Source organism: Hylobates moloch, unplaced genomic scaffold (genome assembly GCF_009828535.3).
Source record: "Hylobates moloch isolate HMO894 unplaced genomic scaffold, HMol_V3 SCAFFOLD_2, whole genome shotgun sequence".
In the NCBI taxonomy this organism is placed as follows: domain Eukaryota; kingdom Metazoa; phylum Chordata; class Mammalia; order Primates; family Hylobatidae; genus Hylobates; species Hylobates moloch.
This window is the reverse complement of record NW_026652277.1, coordinates 78,179,704-78,197,631: the sequence shown is the minus strand read 5'-3', so window position 1 is coordinate 78,197,631 and position 17,928 is coordinate 78,179,704. Positions and strand designations below refer to the sequence as shown.

The 17,928-nt window shown below is 35.9% G+C and overlaps 1 protein-coding gene across 1 annotated transcript in view; it reads left to right on the top strand.

Moving 5' to 3' along the window:
* Positions 1 to 17,928, top strand: part of LOC116468310 (transmembrane protease serine 11D) — a 62,595-nt gene that overhangs the window by 36,642 nt on the left and 8,025 nt on the right. Inside the window, exons 4-7 of the mRNA XM_032151932.1 lie at positions 4,086 to 4,153; positions 8,189 to 8,346; positions 11,703 to 11,741; positions 13,442 to 13,619. Of these exons, the coding sequence (XP_032007823.1) occupies positions 4,086 to 4,153; positions 8,189 to 8,346; positions 11,703 to 11,741; positions 13,442 to 13,619 (443 nt within the window). The remainder of the gene's footprint in view (positions 1 to 4,085; positions 4,154 to 8,188; positions 8,347 to 11,702; positions 11,742 to 13,441; positions 13,620 to 17,928) is intronic.

Here is a 17,928-nt window from a genome sequence, read left to right as displayed (position 1 = left end):
ATTTCTTTAAAAATATATAAAACAAAACACCTTTCAATTGGTTTGCAAGGATAACCAACTGACATCATGGAAAATGGAAATTCACTTGCTGAATTTTAACAAAAATTTGCATGATGAGTGAGACTGAAAACTTAAGTGTCATGATTTAATGAATTCTGCCAATGATAAACTTCATGCACATGGGGCCAGGTAATTATGTGGAAACTTTTTCAGTGCTTAAAACCAAGTATTGAAATTAAACTTAGAATAAGACTTTTGAACCATTTTATGACAATGTTCAAAAATTATAAATTCTATCCACTCATATTACAATACTAAAAATATTATTACAAAAAATAAAATACCTGTGTTTATTTTATAACTCAGCCTTTTTAATTTCTAATTTCATAAATATATTATAATGGATATTGTTAGTAATGCTGTATTATTACATGTATATAATTTATAAGTAAATATACATGTTTTGGCTACTCATTTATGAAATGTTTCACCTATAGGAGCACATAATCAGAAATGTATGGAGACCATTATAGTAATAGATAGATCATATTGCCACATATTTTATCTCCTCCTTGACAACTGAGCCTTCCAGATCTTCTGGTTAAACAAAAGAGAAAATTGTAACAGAAGAGTGATTAAAATGACAAAAGCATTACTTCTATTACTTCTATTCTAATAATATGAACAAAGCTATAACTAGCAAGTAATAATGCACTAAAGAAGGTGATTAATCTGATATATTCATAGGCAACTAATAAGACCTTTCTATTGCAGCCATGAAAAATATGTGACAATTATAGATATCCTGTATGCAGTGTTTCAACCTTTATGTGACCTGTTCTACTAACAGATTTAGTGATGTTCACTTTGTTAGAATTTTCTTACACAATCCATAACTTGCTTCAGTCTATTGTTTATGAATATTATGGATATTGAGGATTCTAGACTATTCTGGATTTAAAAAATAATATTGTCACCTCAATCAGAAGGGAAATATTAAATAGTTCTCTTTTTTTCAATGTTTACTCAGTTTTTGTCCAATGTAATGAAGGTGTCAGCAGTACAGGTTACAAAATAAAATGTGTATAAAAGTAAACTCATTTGAACAGGTTAATAATTGTAGAGGGAGGGAAAAGGCTAAAAGATTGAATGTAAAACTTATGAAAAGTAGATGCATCGTCTCTATGATTTGCAGTAGTCAACTGTATACAGATGAATCATTTTAGTACACGTGAACTACTTTCCTTTTACAGATGGAGAAACTGAGAGGAAGAAAGTTTATACAGTTCATTAAACTTTGTGACGCCAGCTAAACTAACCTGTCTCTGTATTTTCCATCTCCTGCCCTTATCACTAGCTCATTAGAATACTCTGCAAGCATCTCCTTACTGATTTTCTTACCAAGCATTTGTTAAGTTCTAATGAGAGTCAGTAGTAACACTTTCACCCACTCTGTGAAATATGAAATCTTATTCATAGGCCTCTTCTTTTATTCTTGTATTTGCATATCAACCAATTAATCCACTTGCTTTCTTTATGTTTCTTATTATCTTAGTCCTTACTAACTTGCCTCTTAATGTTGCCCACATAACAGAAACGTTAAGGTGGATACTTCACATTTTAGTCCAGTCTAGCCAGTGCCGGTGCAATGCCAAACCATGAATTAAAATATAATTACAAGAACCACTTATCAAATTTTAATAATTCCTTCAGCTTTATGACAGTTTTTTCTACTACGATTAAAGTCCAGTAAAATTAAAGTTAAATGTTTTTATTAAAATATCTCCTTTAACATTCCATATTACTAAACATATTAAAGCTCATGCTTCTAAGTAGATTACTAGAAGTTACTTTATCGAATTACAGCAATGGTTAATTCTAGATCATAGAATTTAGAATTACTTTTTGCCTTCTTCTTTTTTTTTCTTTTTTTTAAACAGAGTCTTGCTCTGTTGTCCAGGCTGGAGTGTACTGGCACGATCTTGACTCACTGCGACCTCTGCCCTGCAGGTTCAAGTGATTCTCCTACCCCAGCCTCTTGAGTAGTTGGGATTACAGGTGCCTACCACCATACCTGGCTAATTTTTTTTTGTATTTTTAGGAGAGACAGGGTTTCACCATGTTGGCCAGACTGGTCTCGAACTCCTGGCCTCAAGTGATCCACTTGCCTCAGCCTCCCAAAGTGCTGGGATTACAGGTGTGAGCCACCGTGCCTGGCCTGACTTTTTGCTTTCTTCTTAATACTTACTAGTATTTCTTGAATTTTTAAAAAAGAAACATAAAGTACTTTGATAAAACCAACAGCTCATTGTTCTTAAAATTGTCCAAAGGTTCTCTGGAAAAAAACCAGAAAATTATCATTTGGTTAAGAATCCTGTTGGTCTGACATCAATCATCCTTTAGGAGTGAATATTGAAAAAGTAAGACATATTGTGGTATAATCAAGATTACATAAATTTTACCATTTTGAGAAGAATCTGCTCCAAATCCTGGCTTAATGTAATATCCAGCATGATACTTAATTTTCTTATCTTCATCTTTTCATATCCACATCCACCTAGGTGCCACCTCACAGTATAAGCCAGCATAATCCATTCTTCTTAATGAAACCACAATACATCTGACCCTGAATCTCAGGAGAACTGTATCAGTCACAGCACTCTCAGTTGACTATGAATCTGAATGTTATGCCTCAGGAGAAGCATCCTTGCTGGGACTGAGTAGTGATTCAAGGAGATAGTTATGATTCAGTCAAGAAATTAATAATTATTATTATTTTTATTATTGAGACTGAGTCTCATTCTGTAGCCCAGGCTGGAGTACAGTGGCGGGATCTTGGCTCACTGCAACCTCCACCTCCCTGGTTCAAGTGATTCTCCTGCCTCAGCCTCCCAAATAGCTGGAACAAGAGGCGCCTGCCACCACGCCCAGCTAATTTTTTGTATTTTTAGTAGAGACAGAGTTTCACTGTGTTAGCCAGGATGGTCTCGATGTCCCGACCTCATGGTCCACCCGCCTCAGCCTCCCAAAGTGCTGGGATTACAGGCGTGAGGCACCGCGCCTGGCCATAAATTATTAACTGAGCCAAGCACAGTGGTACACACCGATAGTCCCAGATACTCAGGAGACTGAGGTTGGAGTATCCTTTTTTATGTTATTTTATTTTTAATTATTATGGGTACATAATAGGTGTACATACCCATGGAGTACAAGTCATGTTCTGATACAGACACATCATGTTTAATAATCACATCAGGGTAATTGGGACATCTATCACCTCAAGCATTTATCTTTCTTTGTGTTGGGAACATTCCAACTCCACCCTTGGAATAGGCACCGTGTTGTGCTATTAAATATGAGATCTCGTTCATTTCATCTAACTATATTTTTATACCCATTAAGCATCACCTCTTTTCCCCTCTTCCCCACTACTTTTCCTGTGAGGCTGCAGGATTCTTAAGCACAACAGTTAGAGGCCAGCCTGGGCAACATAGTGAGACTCAATTTCTAAAAAATAAAAAAGAAATTACCAACTAATGCTAAAAAAAAATAGTCTCTGATGCTTAGGTATTAATCAGAAATGACAAAAAAAAAAAAAAAAAAAAAAAAGACTGCCCCTTGCTTCCTTCTCCCCTTCTCTTCAAGTTTTCCATTGCTACTCATCTTAGTCTGGTTTAATCAGGTTTCATCCATTAAAAGCAATTGTTGGGATCACACATTTTGAGTTGTGTCAGTGGACTTCCCTCATGCTGGCATGATTCCTGCCCCAAGCCCTTAGTAACAGCCACCAAGCCATATAACATAACCTTTCATTAAGTAAAGCATCTGATGTGTTTAGAATGATTTCCAGCAAAAACCCAGCCTGTCCAGCATCATCTCTGTATAACAGATAAAGGAATAGGTACTGCATCAAAAGGTTACAGAACCTGCCCAAATCAATCCCATGTGTTTTGCAATGGAATTCGGTTGAACTAAAGTGAAAGTTCAGTTTTCTACTCCTCATTAACATGTCTCATGTTGCAAGGTTGAGAGGAAGGAGAAGAACTGTAATTACAGAGAGTTTCCCCCTCTCTTTCTTTCTACAGATTACTAAAACATTCAAAGAATCAAATTTAAGAAATCAGTTCATCAGAGCTCATGTTGTCAAACTGAGGTGAGTGGAACTGTAGAAAAAATATTTAAGTGTAGATACAATGTGGCATACTTGACTTTTTGTCACAGAATGAATAGTAAATGACATGTTCAGATAAGTTGTTGTAATATTATGAAAACAGTATTTTAGTCAGCTTAAAAACCAATGCCAAAAAAGCCAAACATATGATCTATTTAGCTACTAATGTAAATAACCATATTACATCTATTCTTAGTGGGAAGAGGAAGAAGGGGTGGAGACAGAGTTGGGGTGAAGGTACAGTAACAAGGCCATCATCCTGTTGTAGAACTCCAGTGGATTTCACTCACAGTGCAGCCTATGTGAACAGTCCCTCCTGGAGTTGTACAATGCTGTGGTTTGGGTGTATCCATCCAAGATCAAGACACTATGACCAACATCAAAAGAGGCTTTTTGGTTTTATCTGCCTGATGTGCTATAATAAAAGGGTATTATGGCCAAATCCAAGGCATGTCTACCATGAGTTAATAATAGGAGGAGTAGCAGCATGCATGCTAGTTATTTGCCATTCCTGCCTTAGTTAAATATGATGTGATAAAACCGGTCTTTCCAACTGAAATAGTCACCTTTACTGACTCTCCTGCAAATGTCTCAGATGACCACATTGCTCTAGCCTTTAAATAATATGCAAAGTTCTTTGGTAGAAGAGGAATTATACTAATTCTTTCTCAAATACTAGCATCACAAGAAAATTAATTCTTATTCTCTGGAGAGTCACCTAGTAAGTATCTGGAGCACAGATGTCTGGTCAGGTAAGTTTTGATGAGGAGTCAAAGGGATAGGAAGAGTCCACGAGAAGGGTATTTTCCAAAACACCTTTCAGTCAATTCAGTGCACATTCACTTAGTACTTTCTTGTCAGTATCTGTATCAGCCACTAATATTCAAAAGTGAGTAAGCCCTGAAAACCTGTAGGACTACATGAGCCTTCTGCCTTTTCTCTCCTTTTGTTCACTTCCCACTTGTCACTCAATCCTCTGCAACCTGGCTTCAATACCACCACAAAATATCAACTGCTCTTGCCGATTCAACAATGACGTGCAAATAACAAAATCCAAAGAAACCACATCACTCCTATTCTTGGACCTCTCAACAGTATTTGGTCCTGTTGGCCTGTCACTCCTTGAAATAGGACTACCCCGTGGTTTGTATGGCCTTGTACACCCTGATTTTCCCCTTACCTCCCTAGCTATTCCTTCTTGGTTTGCTTTACTAGGTCTTACTTCTTTGTATATTCCTTAAATATTGCTGAACATCAGGCTGTGCTCTAGGCCTCTCATCTCAGGTCACACTCTCTCCTTTCATTGGCCTTCACTGCCACCCATATGCTGAGTGCTCTCAAAGTTGTATGTCTAGGCCAGTCCTCTTTTGCCTCTAGACATGAATATATGCAGCCATCTACGTGGTACCATCACGTGGATAATTCTCATGATCTCTTCCAGTATGACTGCTTATTTTTTTCTGCGCTCTTTTTTTAGCATGGCTTTACATGGAACTTTATCATGTCCCTCAACCTCTATTTTATCTTTTATCTATGTTAGATTCTGTGTAACTTCTTCATCTCTTTTAGATAACTAATTTCTCTTCAGCTTTGACTTGTATTCTGTGTAACCCATGTATTGCGTTTTCAATTTCAATGAGTATGTTTTCCTATCTGCAAGTTCTATCTGTTTCTTTTGAGAATCTGCCTGGTCTTTTAAACACATTTCTTATTTTATTTTTTGTGGGTACCTAGTAGTTGTATGTATTTATGGGGTACATGAGATGTTTTGATACAAGCAAACAATGCATAAAAATCACATTGTGTAAAATGGGGCATCCATCCCCTGAAGCATTTATCCTTTGTGTTACAATCCAATTATATTCTTTTAGTTATTTTTAAATGTACAATTAAATTATTATTGACCATGGTCACTCTGTCGTGCTATCAGATACTAGGTGATCTTTTAAAAATAATGTTTTCTCCTTAATCTCATTTTTATGATTCCCTCTTTTATGTCATATGTCATTTCAAATATAGTCTTCAACTTGTCTGTTGATTCTATTAGGTGAGGTTTTTGAGGATAATCTTTTTGTTATTTTGATTCCACCTTGGTATGGTTTGGCTGTGCCCCCACCAAAATCTCATCTTGAACTCTGGTTCCCATAATACGCACATGTTGTGGGAGGGACCTTGTGGGAGGTGATTAGATTATAGGGACTTTTCCCCCCTTTGCTCTGTTCTTCTCTTTCCTGCCACCATGTAAGAAAGATGTGTTTGCTTCCCCTTCTGCCATGATTGTAAATTTCCTGAGGCCTCCCCAGCCATGCGGACCTCTTTTCTTTGTAAATTACCTAGTCTCGGGCAGTTCTTCATAGCTCCGTGAGAAAAAACTAATACATACCTCATGATGTATTGTTTACCATTGAAATGGTATGCTTAAATTTAATCTCACTTGGGACCCTGTACAACCTAGACTTAACACATCTACCTCCAGAGCAGTTACATCTGTCAGACATTCTAGAGGAATCAGAAGCACATGGATTTTGTTGTTGTTGTTAATTTCTTAGTTTAAAGGTTGTGGGAGTATTCAGGTAGTATTAATGAAGATTCAGATATCATGCAGCCAGGCCCATGCTTATGAATTTTCAGGTGATACTTCTTTTTCTTTTTTCTAAATTTAAAGCTGGATCTCAGAAACAGATAAATTTATTTTTTTATGACATGACGAGCATATTTTTTTCATTCTAGTTCATGCTGTTATTGGGGGTTTAGTTCTTTGAGACTCCTGGCCTTTTTCTAAAACCTCAAGTTCAACTTCCTATTTTGCACTAGCCCAAGGTCCCATCTCCAGTCTCTATGTAAATGCTAAACATAAGCCTGTGGAATATTCTAGTCTTACCACATACTATTCACATTCTTCTTTATTTTTGGTCTTCCAGGATTTTCCTTACTTTTCTATGAGCCAGTTTTGCATTTGAAATGGAATTTATCATATATTTTCTATCATTTCTATTTGTTTTATACAGAAAGTGTTTTCTAAAATTATTTAGGCTTCCATGTTGCTAGACATGGAAGTCGTAATTATTTGTTCAGTGCCTGTTTCTACATCTAAACTGCAAGACCCATATGGCAACTGTGAATCTTAGTCACAGCTAATTTCTGAAGCTTAGAATAGTGCCTATCTCAAGAAGTTGTTTATCTAACATTTTTAAAAATAAATATTAAATTAGTATCTGGAATGAATATTAAGTTAGAGCTGGTCATTGAGGTGAGAGGAGGAAGCCAGGAGAGAATATGGGAGCCTCAAAGCCAATATCTTTAATGTACTTTTTCAGAAAAGAAGACAGCCAATGTCAGGTGGAGGAACTGGTTTATGAGGTAACTTTCATGGAAGAAAATAGAAATTACTGAGGTTTTAGATAATCCGAATATTTAATCAAGTCACCAAGGTTTATTGTGAGGAATTTTTATTATTAATTAAAATGAATGATGAAATCTTAATATACGACAAAAGTTAAAATTTGCTTTTGTAGGCAGATGAATGGGCTAGGTATCAAAAAATTAAGTTGAGTCTCTAACTCACACAAATTGACAACCCTATCACTTTATAAATTTGTTTAGGAGATTATTTTTAATAACATTGGTGAAGTCTGAGAATAGCTAATATTTATAGTACACTTACTGTATGCTATTGACTCTTCTTTGAAGTTTTGCATATAGTGATTCATCTAATCTTCATAACCCATTTTACATGTGAAGAAACTTAGATATCCAAAGTTACACAGTAGAACTCTGGCATTATAACTTCAAAATCAGCTATCCTACAGTGAGTACAGTGTTCTGTGCATTGAAATCAAATAAGTGAGATAGCAGCGTGATATAGTATTATGTATGCAAACACTGTTACAGAGATCTGTCTAAAGTTAAATTCCGCAAATGAATTCTTTAAAAGGGTTTAATCAAGAAGAGTATATAAACAGGATGGTGAAAAATTGTCATGTTATTTGTTTTTTAAAATATCTTTATGATTTACAGGCAAGATGGTAGTGGTGTGAGAGCAGATGTTGTCATGAAATTTCGATTCACTAGAAATAACAACGGGGCATCCATGAAAAGCAGAATCGAGTCTGTTTTACGGCAAATGCTGAATAACTCTGGAAACCTGGAAATAAACCCTTCAACTGAGATAACATGTAAGTATAATTTTTCATAAACAGTTTTATTTCAATATATCCCTCAAGTTTACCAATTCAAATTCACATTTTAATTGAGAGGCTGACTTTTCTTTCTTTGAAACTAAACTGTGAAAACAATCCATTAAAAAGCTAAATATACCATATAGCTCTCTAATGTAAAGCATTCTAAGATGTAAAGAATCATTTGGCATTTATATAGTAAATTTTATTTGCTAAAAATTCTCATTATCCCTGCAACATTCCTTATGAGTGATGTTACTGTCAGCTGTCATTTGTGGATATGCCATAGGAGGGGTACATAGATGCTCAAGGTCAGAGAACTATTTAATTAATGATCCACCTCAGAGGCGTCTTCATTTTTCTTTGTAACATTTATCACAATTGAAATTACAAAGTTATTTGTGTAATGTTTGTATTGTTTGGCTTCATCCTACACTGTAATCATCCTAAAAGAAAGAACCAGTCAACCTTCTTCATCCTACTACCCTCCTACCACCCAGTCTCCATCATATAACACATATTCAATAAATAATTCTTGCATGACTGAAAGAAAAGAAATAATATATGCATAGAATTTAAGGACATTCCTCCAAGTTGGTTACATTCTGCTAGTTTAATAAGCCATTATTTCTTCTCGATGAGCTCAAGATTAAAAGGATTTTGATGATTCCCACACTAGACGGGTAGGTACCAGTTACAGATGTACTAACTGTTAAATATTGAAATGCTTTCCTATTTGTTGGTAAACAATTACTGCATCACGCCCACAAAGTTTTCTTCCAAGATGTTTCAAATCCACTGCCCCTGCAGCTAAAGAGTTATGCTTAGCAAAGCAAAGAACTCTAAGACACTGCTCCAACTCCATGGCCTGACTGCATCTTTTATGACTGGCTGATGCTCACACACTGCAGTTTGTTAGGTAGTTGAATATTACCTCTGCTTCCACACATTAGGGAATGCTCCCAAATGCACTTCCCGAGTGTGTATTTATTTAGCATTATACTAGACAATATGGTGATACAATGGTAACATAATAGCGGTTTCCACCTCCACAGCCCGTAATCTAGTTGAAGGGAAAGATATTCCAACACAAGAGTGTCGACAATCAAGATAGAATATGATCAAAGGCCCAGTGTGAGGCCCAGGCAATGACCACTGCAGGAATCCAGGGAAGAAAGAGACCAGCGTGCTTGGGATATCCAGCAAAAGTCTCATGAAGGCGAATGGACTTTGACTTTGAAATATGGGCAGGATTTACATATTTTGAGACGAGAAAAAGCAAGTTGCCAGAGAAGGAAAGCATGAAAAGGCAAATAGTCTGTACTGAACGCGATGCTTTGACAGAACAATGAAGAAAGGGGCCTGCTGGAGTGATTGATTAGTGTTCATCATTCACATCATCGTCATCAAAACACTTATTTAATGAGAACTTACTATTTTTTAGGCATGGCTTTAATGCCTTATATGAATTTTTTTCTTTTTTTTAAACTTTATTATTCTACTTTAAGTTTTAGGGTACATGTGCACAATGCGCAGGTTTGTTACATATGTATACATGTGCCATGTTGGTGTGCTGCACCCATTAACTCGTCATTTAGCATTAGGTATATCTCCTAACGCTGTCCCTCCCCCCTCCCCCCACCCCACAGCAGTCCCCGGAGTGTGATGTTCCCCTTCCTGTGTCCATGTGTTCTCATTGTTCAATTCCCACCTATGAGTGAGAACATGCGGTGTTTGGTTTTTTGTCCTTGCGATAGTTTACTGAGAATGATGTTTTCCAGTTTCTTGATTAATCCTTACAATAACTATATCCCATAGATAGTTTTATTGTCCCCCTTAGAAAAGATAAATTGCCTAGGCTGACACAGTCAGTATATGAGACAGTCAGGATTCAAACTAAGTCTGTTTTGTTCAAAAAATTAAGAATGGCCAGCTTTTTAAAATTTTCTGTCTCTAAAAGTATGATTTGGCTCCACTGAAGCTTGCAAAACGTGATACTCAAACCTTGTGAAACTTTTAGTGGGAAATAACTTTGCATAAGTCGGTTTGAGAGAGTATGGAAACCTGTCTTGAAAAGTTTTAATTTATCTTGCAGGAAATAAAAATGATGGGTTTCTCAATTAAAAATTTCAATCAAGCAAGGATATGATCTAACATAACATTTTTAAAAAAAGATCTGTCTGGTAAGGTAGAGGTACATAAACTGAAAAGGAGCAAAAGTGGTGGAATTCAGTTAGAAAATTATTGTAACTGTACTGATGTCAAATGATGAAACCACGAACGAAAGTAGTAGCAAAAGGAGCGAGGAGGATGGAATAATTCAAAAGATAGAGGACAGAGGTGCAGAACCTGGAGATTTTAAGATGTGGAAATGATGAAAAGGAGGAGTTTGAGAAAATTTTGGATTTTGGAAGTGGTGTCATTTTACTAAAAGGAAATAATAAGTAGCAAATTTTGGATAAAGTTGGGTCACATTGAGTTTGAGATGGCTGTTGGACATGCAGAGAAAACTGTCTTGTATGCCGTTCTTAAATTGAAATAGACAGACCTTTACCTTCTGATACTGACATATTTTCCTTTCCAGGCTCACCCTCCATTTCCCTAAACACAACACATGCACTAGCTCTCCTTACTTTATTGCTCCACAAACATCTTACACCTCCAAGCATTTGTCCCCACTATACCTTCCATCTGGAATCTCTTTTGTCCTCTTGTGTGCCTGAAAAATTCCTTTCAGATCTTCAAAATACAGTGCAGATGCTATTTCCTCTAGCTCAAATATTATCTCCTCCATATAATTTATATTAGTTACTCTCTTTTCTTTTCTCTACTTTGCACTTACATTTATTTGAATGATTGCTTGACTAATTTCTATTTGTAAATTATGTGAGGGCAGGTCCTCTATATTTTGCTCACAGTTAAATCTGCAGCACTTATTATAGAATGGTGTCATTAGAGTAATATACATATATTTGAGTACATGACAAATTAACTTCCCTTATAGTATTTATCACATTGCATCTCAATGACTTGCTTATGCTTCTGTTTTCCCATATAAATTGAGTAACTTGAAAAAAAGAGATATCTATTATTTAATGAGAAATTAAAGTACAAACTTTAGTATGCATAACAACAAATTGGGAAAAGGTTGTAAACAAAGAGATTTGTAGGGCCCATGAGTTAGAGATTGTTTCAGCAGGTCTGAAAGGAAGCCTAGGAATCTGCATTTTAGAGGAACCCCCCCACCCCCCCACCAAGTAATTTTGCTTCTTGTTGTCTGAGTACTGTACTTTAAGAAATTATGGTGTATAAGAAATTATTGTATTTATCTTATTCTCATTTTTTAATACTAGCAATTACTGACCAGGCTGCAGCAAATTGGCTTATTAATGGTAAGTTTTAATATTATTTTGTAATTATAATTTGCCAAATCATAAAGAGTAAAAGTGCAAGTCTTTTGTGTACTTTTGGCCAAGGCAGTATCTATCAAGTTGATGTCTTTGTTCTTAGTTCGCTCAGGTGGTGTTGAAACAAGACAGGGCTGATCCCAAGTGTCCCATGGAGTGGACTTTAGGTTTCCCCTTTCCTTTTAGAAAAAGGAAGGAGTTGTAGTGGAGGACTACCCACTCTGCACTCAAAATTGCCCTCATGAAAATTTCCTTGGCAGCTTTGAGAACCTTTTACTGCCCTGGTTCTAAGGTGGCATTTCTGTAGACTTACAAATTATGTTTGATGACACCGTTTATGTAGCTTCTCCTAACCACCAGAGTAGCTTGCTTTGTTGTGAATTCAGGTTAATCACAAAGTATAATAAAAAAGAATTATCAGAAGTCTTCTCAGCTTTGGGTCTATAACCTGAAGGAAAAGTCACTACTCTTCAACATCATCCTATGTACTCTCAGGCTAGGATAGCAGAAATGCAATCCCTAGAAAACAGCAACTTACTTCTCTGACCAAAAGAATGCAGTTAAAAATTAGTTCAGTGTACTGGTAGCTGGCCTATCTTAGGTACTTAAGTGATTTTACAAAGTGATGGTAGTCCTATGGGTGTTTTTCAGCTTCACTACATATTTAATTCATGCTTATTGTTAATGAAACTGTGATAAGCAATTTACTAGGGTATTTGTTTGGGAGATGCCACAAAGGAACATATGTATCTCTTAATGGAAGCCTGGTCCTCCTTTATCCACGAAATTTGCTAGGAAAAAAAAGGCTTTAGGTGGTTGTGCTATTAAACCAGGGCACTACTTAAGAGCCAGCCCAGCAATAGTTGTGTGATTTACCATTAATTTCTTAGTAATAGACTACACAAGAGAAGAAAATCATGGGAATGCGAGTTGAGAGGAATTGGGTGATCAGCCTACCGCAGCCCATTTCAGCTCTGGCCAGTAGACTATTCACGGGCTCTTTGAAAACATTTAAATAAACCTTATTTAGATACTAGAAACCCTCTGTCACCCTCAAGAATATTCTGTGGTATAGCAACTCCTTTTTGAGGGCATGTTTGGTAATACAGCATCAGTCTTGGAGGTGGACTGGATTCTACAAGATGAACTGCAGTCACTAAGGAGTCTTTTGGATGAGACCAGTTTTCCTCCAACTTCAATGTGTGCATGAACCTCACATCAAAATGCAGCTTTAGATTTGTCCCATGATGTGATTCTGAGAATCAGCACTTCTAATAAGTTTCAGGGGATGCCCATGCTGCAGGCCCACAAACCACACTGAGCATAGCAAGACTATTGAGAAAAAGGAAATTTCCCAGGAGTCTGTGGCCTGAGCTGGCACATCCAATAATGACCTATCTTAACCTCAACTCATGGGGAATTCCAGGGAACTCTGAAGCTGCTCAAAATTGGAAGCCTATATGCCAACTAAATTCAGAAATGTTCTCCAAAATGCCATCTATAAGCAACAGTAGTCACAAATGCATTGTAAAAATATATTGATCATGCTTTTTGGAAAGTCCAGCATGTCCTGAGGAAGAATATATAAGACATAAAAGTCATAAATTACGGAAAGACTCTTCAGCTTCTTCCAAATGTAAAGGAATCATGATCTTCCCAGCACATTAATGCTCTTTTCTCATTAGAATGTGGGGCCGGTCCAGACCTAATAACATTGTCTGAGCAGAGAATCATTGGAGGCACTGAGGCTGAGGAGGGAAGCTGGCCGTGGCAAGTCAGTCTACGGCTCAATAATGCCCACCACTGTGGAGGCAGCCTGATCAGTAACATGTGGATCATAACAGCAGCTCACTGCTTCAGAAGGTGAGGCTACTGCTACCTACCCATCTGGGAACAATCAGAATAGACAGGTCATGAGGACTGCACCCTCTACCCTACGACTGAATTGAGCCAGAAATAATTCAATGCAAAAAAATCAATAAGAATTTTCTTCCTATTTATGAAAGGAAAAGGATTTTTCCCCTTTAGCATGCTAATTTAGTGCTATTTCTCTGTTTCAGGTAATAATATATTAGCACAGTAAAGAACAAAGGTTTATATGTCAGAATGTTTTTTAAATCCTAGCTATAAAAGCTTAAGAAATTTACTAAATCTCCATAAGCTTTATTTTTTTTTTCCAAATTAAGGGACAACACTGTTATCTGTGACTTAGTGTTACTGGTAGCATTGAGTACACTAATGTAAACATATGTTAAATGTTAGCAAAACGAATTGTTGTGGAAGATTTGCACATTATATCATGGAAGCTGATGGCTAACCTAGACCTAAACCCATGCCATTGATTTATTCATTCATAAAGATTATTGAGTATCTAGTATAAGCACAGTGTTATATATTGTAGAAGCTACTAGTATAAACAAAGTATTGCCTCCATCTTCAAAGAGCTTACACTCGAATGTTGGAATCAGAATGCACAAAAATAATGATCAATTACAATGAGTAGCATAAATAAAATTAATTTAGGCAACTTATAAGAATTCTCAATTGAGGTGACTAAACTATTGCTAACACTAGGGTGATATGCTGCCAGTGGAGAGTAGGTTGCATAAACTTACCCTATTGGAAAAAAGAAAAGTTCACATTGCTCATAAAAGAAGGATTTTAGATTTCAGCGTAACTAAAATCTATTTCAAACCTGCCTTGTTACTGGGGCATCGTAGACCACAACAGTTGTTGGGAACTTAACTCAAAAAGTTCACCCAGAAAATAATGGAGATTTGAACTCGTGTGCCCCTGACCATATCAATTTTCTTTTCAGACTCTTACTCTAAATTGGACCTCCTTACCACACACACAAAACCTTCCATAGCCAGATCAATCCAGTCTTATTTCTCAAAGCATGTACCTTGAGCTTCAGATAAACAGCATTGTTCTCTTCCCCTGGACTCTTCCTACATTTCCCTACCTATGAGTATCTGCTCAATCTGCTTATCCTCGTAATGTTAATATATTTCCCAAATCTCTATTTGAATTGTATGAAATTTTTGATAATTTCTAAGTAGTCTTTTTCAGATTTATAGGCACTACTTCATGGTACAGTGCCTATTACAAAAGTATTTGTTAAATTTAGAAGGAATAAACATTTAAAAGACTAGAGTAGTTTCTGAACTAAAGTTTTAGGAAATCCCAAATTATTTTGAATTTTTCTTATGGTAATTTTATAACAATATTTTTATATGCAGTGAACAAATTTGAAATTTTAAAAGATACTTCCAGAATTATCAGTTTTCTGAGGTAAATTGGCAAATTTATTACTATATCCCAAATAACCCAAGAGACAAAATTCACAAAAACATTTCAATCTTTATTGCCACTTGAAAGGCCAAAAAGCAGAAATGGCACGCATTGATTTCAATCATACTCTTGAGTGTGGGAACCAGGAATTAAAATACCTGGACTTATCAGGCACTTAGTATAACCAAGAATGGAATAGAAACCTTACTGGATTCTAAGCCCTATTCAGGCCCAACCACCAAAAACTAAATGATATCACTATAATGAAAGCCACAGTTATAAATATCACCAATGATCACCACAGGAATCCATGGAACTTTGAATTTTGCTACCCCACATCCTTCTATTCATTACCATGATTGATCCACTAAAGCTAACAAACTCTGTGAACCTTGTATTGGACCCCTCCCTAAAGACCTGATTGTCACTGAGAACCATCAGAGAGGATTTGTTTGGGGCATGACCAGCCTTACATCAAAGTACATAGAAGTGATGAGGTCTTATCAAAGAGGATTATTGAATTATCACCTCTTCTATGTAGCTTTCCCTGATACTCTCTTTCCTCTCCATTGAGTTCCACAGAAATTTGTTCTCTGCCTTTAACAGTTGTTCTCATGATTTGTGATATTTGACTTACCTCTTGTCAGTTTCCTTCACTAGTGTGGAGTTCCTCAAGGAAAGAGACCATAATTACTTATATTTTTATTCCTGGAGACTCATACTATTCCTTATACAAAATAGACACTTAACAATGGCTTGTTGAACTATAATTAATGAAAATAATAGCTACCTTCATGAAAGTTCACTTTGTGCCAAACACTATACTTGACATAATACATTTGTCTCATTAATACTTAACAATTGTGTGAGAAGTTATCACCAATCACATTTTATATGTAAATAAACCCCAGAGCTATTAATTACTTGTCATAAATAACACTTTTCATATGTGGCATAGCCACGATTTAAATATAAATGTGACTTGTTCCAAAATGATGCTCTAATTCACTTGCTGGAAAGAAGGAAAGGAAGAAAATAAGTGGGAGGAAGAGAGGGAGGGAAGAGAGAAAAGGAAGGAAAGAAAGAAGAGTCTCTTCAGAACCTTCACTGTAAAGATTCCGAGCGAAAGAAGTTGAATATAAAACCAACATGGGTTTGTTTGTTTTCTAATATTTTTTCGGCAAAATTTTAAACTCAGGTTCACTCTTACACAAACTACTGTGTCTTATAAAACTATTTCCGGTCATATAATTTTTATTGTCTGTATTAACTTCACTATCTAATCTCCATAAAATTCCTAAATTGGTATTATTTGGTTACATTTTGTTTTTACTCAACCCTTACGAACAATGTTAAGTTAATCAGCCCTCCAAATCACAGATCCTTATTTTCATCAGTCTGTACAAGGCATTTCTCTCATTTTATTTTTCTTTTCCTCCTGTCATCCCTGGATTTCACTTCCACTGCCCTCCTTCCGCCCATATGCCTCATACTAATATATTCGAAATATACATGTGTTAAAGGTACATGCATGAACCTATAAAACCTATATTTTTTTGTATCTATATGTCTTTAATTTAAATAAGTAGCATTGTGTAAAAGTCTAATATTGTTTCTTACTGTTTTCACTCAATCCTTGGAATTTTCTTCTGATGCACTGCTGCATAGCACCCCACGGTATGCAGCCACCATATTTCCTTCATCCAATTAGGTTGCATGACCTACCTTCCCATTGCCACAAAGAGCACACACAAAATATTTGTACTTATCTTTCTGTAAACCTTCAGGAATTTCAGAAGCACACATGCAGGCTGCTAAATATACCAGAATACCTTCCAGGCACTTAAATCTTCACCAGTAATGCAAAAGAGGCCCAATTTCCCTCCACATCAACATTTAGTATTATTCTTTTGTTTAAGTTGTATCAATCTTTCAAATGTACATAAGATGCTCATTTTTATAATTTTAATTTCTCAGTTTACTAGTTTGAGTGTCTTTTCATATATCTAAGACCTGTTTTGATCTCCCCTACCATGAACTGCCATTAATATTCTTTGCCTATTTTATAATGGTTTTTCTGCTTATTAGTGGTTTACAGACTTTTAAAATATATTCTACAAAAATTTTAGTTATTAAACATTACCAATGTTTTCCCATGGTTTCTCATCCATCTGGTAAATTTGTCTATAGTATATCTAATTTTGATTTAATAGAATTCATTCTTTTTTTACCTTTTAGTTTGTGTTTTTGTTGTTTAGCCAAAAAGTCCCTATTCCTAGGTCATAAAGGTAATGTCCTTTTTTTTTTTTACGCTACTGTTCTCTCTCTGTCTTCCCCTGTGTACATAGATGCACATATACTTGTACACACATACGTATACCTATATATGAGGGGAGTTCAATAAGCTTATGGAAAAAAAATTAAAAGATAAAATAAAAAATTATAAACTTTATTTCTCAACATAAACTCCTTTAAGTTCAAGACACTCTTCTAAGCAATAATACCAGCCATATAGTCTATCCCTAAAGAACTGAGGGTCCTGAGAATTTAACTATGTCAATGCAGTCTTTTTTACATTACTTTTTTACAGTACTTATTGAAGACAAATGGGTGCCCTTTAAAGATTGTTTTAAGATTAGGAAACAAAAATAAGTCAGAGGGAGTCAAATCAGGCTGAGAGGTGGATGCCTAGTGATTTCTTGCTGAAACTTTCATAAAACTAACCTTATTTGATGAGAGGAATGAGCATGAGCATGGCTGTGATGGAGAAGGACTCTGGTGGAGCTTTCCTGGACACTTTTTCTACCAAAGCTTTGGCTAACTTTCTTACTCTCATGAGAAGATGTTATTTTTCATTGACCCTTTAGAAGGTCAACAA